This window comes from Pteropus vampyrus, unplaced genomic scaffold (genome assembly GCF_000151845.1).
Source record: "Pteropus vampyrus isolate Shadow unplaced genomic scaffold, Pvam_2.0 Scaffold15, whole genome shotgun sequence".
Taxonomy (NCBI): Eukaryota; Metazoa; Chordata; class Mammalia; order Chiroptera; family Pteropodidae; genus Pteropus; species Pteropus vampyrus.
The window spans coordinates 16339259-16349965 of NW_011888796.1; the positions used below are offsets into that span (position 1 = coordinate 16339259).

At 42.2% G+C, this 10707-nt stretch overlaps 1 protein-coding gene across 1 annotated transcript in view; it reads right to left on the bottom strand.

Moving 5' to 3' along the window:
• Positions 1-10707, bottom strand: part of LOC105309728 (IQ domain-containing protein H-like) — a 121666-nt gene that overhangs the window by 17525 nt on the left and 93434 nt on the right. Inside the window, exon 12 of the mRNA XM_011385926.2 lies at positions 7439-7637. Coding sequence (XP_011384228.2) covers positions 7439-7637 — 199 coding nt within the window. The remainder of the gene's footprint in view (positions 1-7438; positions 7638-10707) is intronic.

Here is a 10707-nt window from a genome sequence, read left to right on the forward strand (position 1 = left end):
CTCTCTCTCTCTCTCTCTCTCTCTCTCTCTCTCTCTCACACACACACACACACACACACTCAGATTTCATGTTTACTTTTTGTGATGTATTTTTCCCACATATATTGTCTTTTCCTTCAACATTTACATAAAACACTGTCTCTGATGGTCACATTATCAGTACTATTAAGTCTGCTCTTCCTGTGTGTAAGTAGCATCCACATCTATAAAACTATTAGGCTAATACATCTTGAGTTGAGCACCTCCATTAGTATTGTCCCATTTGTAGCCACCGGGAATTTTATTTTTACAAACGAAAACCTGTTTGAGCCTCATCTGCCTCACAACTATATTTTATTATCACCTGACCTATCACGAGTTGTTCACAACCCTAGTTGTCGCCCTCACACAACTGGGGATTTTCTGAGGGCAGATACTGTTTAGATTTCTGAATTCACAGGCTGCATGTGATACACATTAAAGGTGTTTAGTGTTTCTTGAGTGAAAGAAAGAATGGATACATAACCTAGAGTAAATGGATAGCACTTCTTTTTGACTTAAGAGACTCTTCAAAGGATATAATTCAGAGAACTTTCAGTTAATGAGTGCTTTGGGGCAGAAGCAGATAATTTATAAAGCACAGAAGACAGTCATGCTATCCCTAGAGAATGACAATTCAGGGCAATCACTCTGGGCCTTGACCCCAGAAGACATCCTTTGAAGGAGTGTAGCTCTGGTGGACTTTGCAGGAATCATTGGTGGGGTAATAAGAACCAGCTAAGAGAAGTTCTGGCTCAGCTTTTTAGTCATTCTGGAAGAGCGTGGTCAGCAGGTTGGTTTGCCCTGCCATGCCAGGCTGTGCCAGCTCCTGCCTTCACAATGAAGGCCCAGAAGCCTGAGCTTTTGTGTATGGAAGTGAACTGTAAATACTCTGGAATTCCATTGTGATTACTGAGCATGTAATTGCATGGTAATTACCATGAATTCACAAGATAATTCCAAGGTTATTTTGTCTTCTAAACTTGTCTTATGCTGCCATAGTATATAAACTAGCAAAGTCACAATCAGGCCCAGTCAGTGAGGGAGAGAGAGGTAGGCAGGCATCTCGTAGCAGGATCTAGCTCAATGCTTTGTATCTTGGCTCCAAGACATGCAGAAGAGCTCACTGACCAGTACTACTGGACAGCAAGTATGGAAACCTGAGGTTTCTTTCTCTCAAAAGACAGATTGCACTTTCTCCGCCTCCTGGACCTCAGCTTGTGATTCATAAAGAATCTGAAAGAAAAGCCAGGATATTTGATATATATCTCTAAGCTGTCTCTTTTCCATTTCCATCGCCATCTTAGTCCAGACCTTTACCACCTGGAGAGCTGCTCCTCTTTCCTACCTGAGAGGTGAAGATACCAGCAGAATTTTGTAGGAGAAGCAAAACCTGACTAGGCTGCTCGGTATATGTGTGATCTTGAATATGCCATTTAACTTCTCTGACTTCTCACAGTTAAATAAGCATCTAGCACAGTGCCTGGTACCTGATTAATGGTTGCTACTATTTTTCCTGCTGTTTCTTTCAAAAGAAGAAACAGGGCCTGGAGCATTTTGGACCTACACTAAATGTAATTTCCCAGGCTGTTCCTTCCCCCACCGGTCCCTGGGATTTTGAGCATCACCACGGATTAATTGTTTCCTGAACCCAGGTTGGTCAATGCTTAGAACTCTTCGGTGTCTCCTCCATGTCTTCAAGATGGAATCCACACAGCTGGCTTGCTCAGTTCCACTTCTCCTACTCGCCCTTCCCAGAGTCTCTGCCTTTGCCCAGCTGATTCATTGCTCTCTCCTAACAGACAACAGGCTCTCTTTGGTCTCTGTCCCTCCTGCGGGGGGATGTCTTCCTCTCCTCGCCACTCAGTGACTGGGCCAAGTTCTATGTTGTTAATAATGTGCACCCTGTCTCCACTAGTCCACAGTCATTTTTCCTAAGAACTCTAGCAGTAGGTTGCGGGGCTATTGCTTAAATGGCACTTAAATGAGGCTTCGTGGTTTTCTCCTTGTGTATGTGCTGTCCTATATTTCTTTTCAACTCCTCGAGGACAGGGACTTTGTCAGATATCTTTGTATCCCCGATGCTTGGTGAAATCCCTGGCATATGTTATCTGCTTAATAATTGTGTAATTATAATACTAATAAGATGAACATACCGATACACCTACTTTTTTAGACTTAACCAACCCCGTGGTTTCTACGGGAAAAAGCTGTCAATAATCTATGGTTGTTTCTAATCCGGCCCAATGGCACAGGCAAAAATGTTGTCATGAGGATTAGATGAGGACGTAAAGACCTCGGAACAGTGTCTGGCGCAGAGTAAGCATGCAAAAAATGTTAGTTCTTATTATCATTTGTTAATTAAAATAATTTCACAAATAAGAAAACTTATTTAAAATAAAAATCAACCAACCAACCAACCGATAAACCGTTTCATCAGAAAGAGACTGGAATCAGAAGATCTGGGCTTTGCTTAACTTTATGACCTTGGGCAGCTCATTTAACTGCATAGCCTCAGTTTCCTAATCTGTAAAATGGGTACGATAACCTCTGTCGTCTTAATTTCTTGAGGTTATCATGGGGATCAAATATTCTCATCTCTATTTAAAGTATAAAATGTCATACAAATAGAAAACATCGTTTTTAAAAGATTGACTTGTATAATCTAATCTACTATAATCTACTCTCTTCTGATCCTGCAAAGTCTATTTATGTTTGCCAAGGACATCAGAACCCAAATAGATTTTATAGCATCAGAAGACTCCTCCCCAGCCATCTGGTCCATTCAGTGCTCACTGAGTCCCGGCCTAGCTTAGAGCAGATTTGAAGCCAGTGGATAATGGCATATGCCTGGAAACAACTTTATCACACAGGGAGATGAAGCCCCCTTTGGAACAAGAGCTTTGTCCATGACCTCAACCAGAGACTTCTCGGGGATGAGTTTAAGGTCTATTCTGGGGCTGAATCATTGACTCTCAGCCAATGCAAGACAGATTGGATAGTACAATGATCAGACACAGGCTTTAAAGTCTGACAGACTTGGGCTTAAATCCTGGCTTCCACACCTGTTTGCTGAATGACTTTCCACAAGTATTTTTTTTTTTTTTCACATTTCTTAACCTGTAGTCTTATCTTAAAACAAGCATAATAATTGCACCTGCCTAATATATTGAGTTGTATAAAGATTCATGTAAAGCACTTAGTGAAAGTACCTGGTATGGAGTCAAGGCTCAATACATTTTGGATATTGTTATCATGTTATTATATGCATTATAGTTATCCCCTGGTCTATCCATGCCCTTTAATAAACTTAGAGCTCTTTGCTATTCATCCGTATATCCTCTGGGCTTAATAGAGTGTCTGGCAGAAAGTAGTTATTGAGAAGACACACGCTGAGTTTGATTCTTGGTAAAAAGAATTAACCGATAGCTAAGATGATGGCTGATGAGGATTTGGGATGTGACCTGTCACAACAATATTGCTCCTTTCTAAAATATTCTGCAAGAAAAAGACCTTTGAATGGAAGACTGTGGTATGGAGGGATGGGCCCTTCCTGTGTTTCTTTACTGTACATCCCGCTCTCCCACCAGCACCCTCTGGACATAAGGCTTCTTGGGACAGGCTTGGCACAGAGCCCCATTCTACAGACCCCATAAAATCGAATCCCTCAAGAGACCTTCAGGGGCTCATTTCACCCTTTCTTATTTTACAAATGAGGAAACTGGGGCAGAGAGAGGATCGGAATTCATGACCCCTGACTTCTAGACCAGTGCTCTTCACTCCAAATTCCCATTGGCCACGTTCGGAAGGTGTGGGAATTTCAGAGGTTAGCCTTTTCTAGTAAAACAAGGAGGAAAAAATAGGAGACAAAATATTATCAGTAGAAGTCTAGTTTTATTAAACTACCTTTCTAAATCACAATCTAACAAGAATGCTTCGAGCCAAATAAAGGAAGCTCAAAATACTCCTTTTCACTGGAGAATATAATTCTGCTTCAGCCACGATTTAAATTGATTTAGTTCTGAGCACCAGCACTTGAAGTGTGGAGTATATTCTATTTTCGCCATGATACTTGTTTTGACAGTGATGCATTTCAGTTGACATAGTTGAAATCCTTATGTAATAAATCTCTGCCTGAAAATTAATCATGTTTATAATATTCTGAGAATTAATAACACCCATTGCTCAAATCATTAACTTAAAAAAGAAGCTTCCAAAATCTGTTCTCGGCAGTAAGGGACCACAAATAAATGAATGTTTGATAAAATAATCCAAGTAGCAGTTTAACAAGCGTAAACTTGAATGTGGTTGCAATAATACAGAACTATTGTTTAAGGGTTGGCAGAGGCTGATGAGGTTCTTATTTCAGTTACGAAGCAGGCATCCACATGCATAATGAACTGCTCTCTGAATTATTAATGTGTTGCTTATTTAGCCTCATCTGTCTAGAAGATAATGTATCCTAACTCTAATGAGTGATTGGTTTTGTACATAATTACAGTAGCAGCAGTAGCGGGGGAAATGTGTGCCTTCAAAGAAGGAGTTCTAAAAATAAAGTCATCACATAAACTTCGTTGTTGTTGCATTCTATCAAAATCAAACCCGAAGCATTTGAGAATTCATAATAAATTACAGGAGACAGAATCATTATTAACATCATAATTTAACACAAAAGGTTTTACTTAATCATTCATTACAGATCATGTGCTGTTAAAAATGCTTATAAATGACTTGGGTTGTTTTAAGATGTTTGCAAAGATGGTCCCTTTTGACCACTCACCAACTGTGGTGCGGAGGGGCCACAAAGAGAGAGGAGGAGGAGTAAGAATGGATTAAAAAGGGTAACGATTTATGTCCATTCTGACAGGACGTTATTTAAAAGTTCAAAAGTTGTTAGGTGACTCCTTTTCACTTCTAAAACATGTATGTCTGGACCTCATCCAATCTTGTTTTTGCCTTCGAGTGGTTGTGGAGGACACTGGACCAGATACCTGGTCAAAATGGGTCTAAATGACAGTTCCTTGCCACCTGTTTTGACACAGGACAACAGCTCTTCTTAGAGTCCGGAAAAACATTTGCTTTTCCCCTGCATAGCATATTATTTAAAGGAATAGGCCCAAACGAAGTATTTTACAGGCGTTAGTTCTGGATGCGCCCTCATTACCATTGTAGTTTCATCTGTGAAGTTCCTTTTTCTTCAGTCTTCAAAGGGGGCTGTCAGCTGACTGATTGTACACCTGAGGGCACCACAGTCCTTTCACACTCATTCAGGAAGCTTCAATTTGGTTGTAAATTGTACTGTGTTTGCAAGTGTGTGTGCTTGTTTTCAAAATCGCCTGTCACATGTGTACACATGCATGGGAGCACGTGCATTCACACACGCACAGTGGCACCAGGGTGAGAACATCCATTTATCTTTCTAAAACCAAAAGTACTTTCAATTTATCCCTACATCAGAAAACCTGCATAGCTTTTCTTCGGTGATTGTAGAGACATTTGAATTATTGAAGATCATAATGCTTCCCTCTTGAGTGCAGGCAATTCCTAAAAGTGTTTAAGACTCTTGATCACAGGAGAATTTCCGTATGTTGCCTATAGCTAGGATTGAAATCTATAGGCAAGATGGGGAAAATGGGAGAGCGCTTCTAATTCTAAGTACAACTTCTGCTTACAGCCTTCTGAAGCAATGTACTTAAATGCAGCAAACTGTCTTTGGAAGTCGTGTTGAATACTAACTTAGCTTCCAGCTTCCTTTTAGAAAAGGCATGGAATTAGGTTTGCTAAGCCCAAAGGCCTCAAGTTTTACTGCTGTTCTTCCCTCTAACATTGAACTCAGGGTCCTGTAGGTCCCTTTGGTGAGGATGGAGACCACAGGTGGGGTCGGACCTGGGAGACTCTCAGCAAGGTCCTGGGACTTAATTAAAACGGGTCTGTTTCTCTTCCCTAGTCCAACTCTGCATCTCTTCTTAATAAGCAAAAAGATCAGATTTCTGTGATCAAAGGTACCTCACAGGACCTTTGGATTGAGAAGGAGGAAAATTACTAGTGCCTGAGTCCCTCCCCTAGACATCTGGCACCCTTTCCAGGCTACCCATCCCACTGTACACTGAGTTCCTGCCAAGGAAGGTGACTGTGGAGACCCTGGCAGAGTCAAACAAAGGTTCTTTAAATCCAGAGACATTTCCTGGACCCAAAGAGGCTCAGCAGAGAGGGAAGAGATACTGCTAGGGCACCAGTGTGGAGTCTTATTAACCACTGGAATTTCTCTTCTATCTGGTTCATATATTTGGATCTCAAGTAGAGCTTCATTTGCAAAAAAGGGTATGAAGCCCACTGTTGCAGAAGGCAGAAGAAATCCTGTGGCAGCTGTCAGAGCAGCTGTGGCCGGAGAGTCCCATCCACTCTCACATCCCACCTACGCTAGGGGCCATCTGGTCCTCTTGACCTTTGTTCTCCTTCACCATGATTGACCTAGCCCGCTGTCCCCATGGAGATTTATCCTTTGTGACCCAGGGTTCTGAGATTGGTAAACTTCAGCCAACCTCAGGATAGCTGGCCTCAGCCACCCAAGCAGTGGGCTAGAAATAAGATGGGAGATTGGGGCCACGGGAAGAGGCAGGTCATGAGGGTCTTTATTTGCCCAGCTGGGAAGTTGGGGTTTTCCTGAAGATGACAGGAGTCATTTCAAAATCATAAGTAGGAGAGCAACATAAGCTTAGATTTACTTTTCACCTTGACCGTGTTGACTGTGTGTTTGTTTCGGCTGAAGGAGAGACAGGAGGCAGGGAATCTTAGCAAGGAGCTATTACAGTACTAGTGTGAGATGATGAAAGCTGAAACTAAGGTCGTATCTTCAAGGAGCGGGTGGAGAGGGTCAAAGTTATGGCATTTTAGCAGCTCACACCAACATGAGCTGGCTGCCGAAGGGGTGTGGGGATAGGGGGTAGCTCAGCCTCTGGCCTGACCTACAAAGAGGAAGTATAGAGAAGGGAGATGATGACTGTGGTTTTGTATAGTTTGACACTGAGAAGGTCCATAGAATATTGGGCATAGGAGTCTGAAGCTAAAAACACACACACACACACAAAAAAACAGGGGCTAGAAAAATATGGGTTTTGTCAGAAGTTGCTGGTAACTGAAGTAGTGGGTGTAGATGTGTTTGCCCAGGGAAGTGAGTTGAGGAGAGAACTGAGGGGAACACCAAAGAGATATACCCCGGAAAACACTGTGCTATCTTATTGTACCAACTAGAGCGTCCTCCTTCTGGAATGCCCTCTCCCCTTTTCTCTGACCAATGCATTTGTATTCCAGAAACCCATTTTGAAGTGGTTAAGTGACTTTCCCGAGCTTCTTTCCTCTCTCTACTCAAAGAGCCTGGCACATCGCCAGAACTCAGAAGGTGGTGGCTGAGTGCTGCCACCGAGAATCAGGAAGCTTCTGTTGCTTACCGGCACTGACAGGGCATTGAGGCGGCCTGTTTTCTTCTCTTTATTGGGAACAAAGCGGGGCACTTTAAGTGTGCTAAAACGGCAATCCAGATGGCCGTCGGTCAGGTATAAGGTGAGCTGAGTCAGAGCCAGCTGGTCACTGTATGCGATGTCGAGGCCTGTTGCCCACACCTGATTAAAACAGAAGCCGTAGAAGTGCAGGTGAGATTAGCGACCAGGAGAGAAAGCCCCAACCACACTGCCCAGCTCAAACCACACCAGACCCAAATGACTTCACAGAGTAGACGTTTTTGCTTCTGTTTCTACTTCGTTCAGCTGAGACATGGAGCCTCCAGTCTGTTTGTAATCAGAGGATTCAAGGTTTTTGTGGGGAGGTATACAGGTGGAAACACCTAGCCAAGACAATCTAATGGTGGTGCCCAATTCTGAAAGGCTCCTGTGGGTTTCAATTTTTCTGCCTGTGGTTTGAAATTTCTTAAGATGGTCAGTGCAATGTTTTCTACTGAGAAATAAAACTAGACAAAAGTTTCAGAGGATGGAGAACTAAAGGAGAGAAGACAGAGGGGGAAGAGTGAGCAATATGAGAAAAGGGCAGTTTGCTCCCATTTCGCAAAAAGTAGTGCTGGCCTCTTGTGGAATTTCAATATACTACTTAAGGGAAACTTATGGTTGGCATGTCAGTCTCAGCTCTACATGTAAGTCTCTGGCATGAGAATGCAGGAAAGTCACTTCCCCACCCAACAATGTCATAGTATCCTCAACTGAGAAACGGTGATAACGCCTACCCAAGCTGAATCACAAGGTTATTAGAAGAATACTATGAGGCAACAAAAATCAAAATGCTTCGAAATAGACATATGTAAACCATAAGTTCCTGTAAGCTACTAGATAACTGAATGATGTCCATTAATTCCTTCAACGGATATTAACTGAGCATCTGCTATGCGCTAAACTGGTGATAGCAAAAGTGGGTCACGTGCTACTTCGCCCCTCTCCTGTGGCGCACCATCCTTATTTGCCCTTGTTACATCCCACCCCACACTGAATCCAGAAGCACCCTGGAATCTTCCTCGGTTTAATGCTCAAGGCATATTATCACGCTAGGCACTGGAGCGTCAAAGGTAAATACGCACAGGTGCTGCCGTCCAGAAGGGGAAGACAGAGACGTACGTATTCGAGTAATTACAAAACGGTGCAATACGTGGTATTATAAAGGGATAGAATAAAGTACTACTGAAGCAGAAAGGAAGGACAGACTGAGTTGGCCTAGGGAAATAAGTGCTGCTTCATGGAGAAGGTAACACTTGAGCTTTGACAAGCAACACAGACATGACTGACTCCCATGTTCAAGTCCCTACAATGTACCAGGTGCTTCTCAAACATCCCAGATCTGTATAATAACCCAAAAAATAAGAATCCATGTCATAGATGGAGATACAGAGGTTCATAGAGGTACCCAAGTCCACACAGCTAGAAAGTGGTGGTGCTGAGATCAAATCCAGTCCGCCCTCTTCCCATTCCGTGTTGGAGATGGCACTGCTGTTGGCCCAGCCAGTCCTTGCCCTGTACCAGTTTCTCAGTCAAATTAAAAGCTAAAGTTGTAGAGGATCAAAACATGTTCTTGTTTAATATATAATCCACGCCATGGAAATGTCTTGTGGAGAAAATATGAAATATTGTATTTCTGGAGTATGCTGTAATTAGCAGTAATGCATTTTCACTGTAGGAAGTTGGAAACACATTTTCACGAAGACGTGATTAAGCATTTTTTTCCTCTTAGATGGCTTACATGTGCCCCACACACCAACTCGGTGTGTTAAAATACATAATACATCTGCCCTAGAGTGGACTCCTCTCAAACAAATCTAGCAGTGAGTGACTTGAGTAAGCATTGAATGTAAATGGCATCATTATAAGGATATTAAGAGGTCAAGCTGTCAAGGCCCCTTGCTAAACTGAAGCTAATTTCAGGAGTCATATTCTCACAGTAATGCCCTTTTATAATAGCAAATAAATCACATTTGCAACAATTGTTAAAAACTAACTGCCAAGTATCTGTTGCAGATGTAAATATCCTATTTGTCAACTTAAATATTTCCTGCTGTATGGCATAAAATGCAAATCAGATGGGGACAGCTACTTGCCCATAATACAAGAAGCGTGAACTTGCTGTTCTTACGTGTCCGGCATTTGTTTTAGAGCCTCTATTTTGGTGTTTTGGTGCTTTGATCAAAGGGAAATAAATGTATATAACAAACATGATTAATATTTATGTTAACGATATTAGTGTTTTAGTGATAAGGATTTTAATGGCAAAGCAGCACTGTGTAGGGGAAAGAGTGAGAACTAAGGAGTTGGAAGGCCTGAATCTGGCCCTCACAGATGGCGTCGACTGGAACAACCTATTTAAGCTCTCTCCATCTCCGTATCCTTAAGTGTAAAAGGAGCAAATGATAATACCTATTATCATGGGAGATTTTGAAAACAAGATAAAATAAATGCACATGAAATTGCCTCACACATGATGAAGTTTGATACGAATGTCATTTATGATTATTGAACATTTTCTTTAGGATCTTAGGGAGACACATTTTCAGTTGCCTATGTAGCTATGAGATTGCCTCATTTAATAACTTTTCCCTATTTACAAGCATGGTGTTCAACTTCATGACGACTCAGTCCAGTAAGGGGTTAGGTTTGTGCAAGGTTGATATTACTCTATCTTCATTTTGAAAACTGATGATACTGAGATCAAAAAGAGGCTTTAGGGTGTTACCTAAGGTCCTAGAGCACAGGCCAGAACTCTGGTCTCCTAGAGCCGAAGTACTTTTGCTTCCCCAGGCTGCTCTAACCCCTTGGTTCACAAAATAAATAGAACAAATTTCTTTAAGCCTTTTCCTCAACAGCAGGCTTGCCTGAATGGCTCAGATAATTGTTCTGTTCTCCATCTGGTTTTTCCATTGAAGACATCGCCTGAGGCATGCTTGTTTTATGTACAGGGGTTCCTGTCTCCCCCTCTAGACTCTCGGCTCTTTAAGGGAAGCTGCCTAGTCTTTGTCTTCCCACAGCACCCAGTGTCTGGGGCAGGGCTTGGCTTGCAACACTTCTCTGATGCTTCACTGTGAACTCCACCATGACCTTTCAGGAACAGGTTCTAGGTAGGTCTCCTGAAGCTGGTTTCAGATTCAAAAGCAGCAAATATTCATTGAGCATCTCCTCTGTACCAGAACGTATGCTTTCA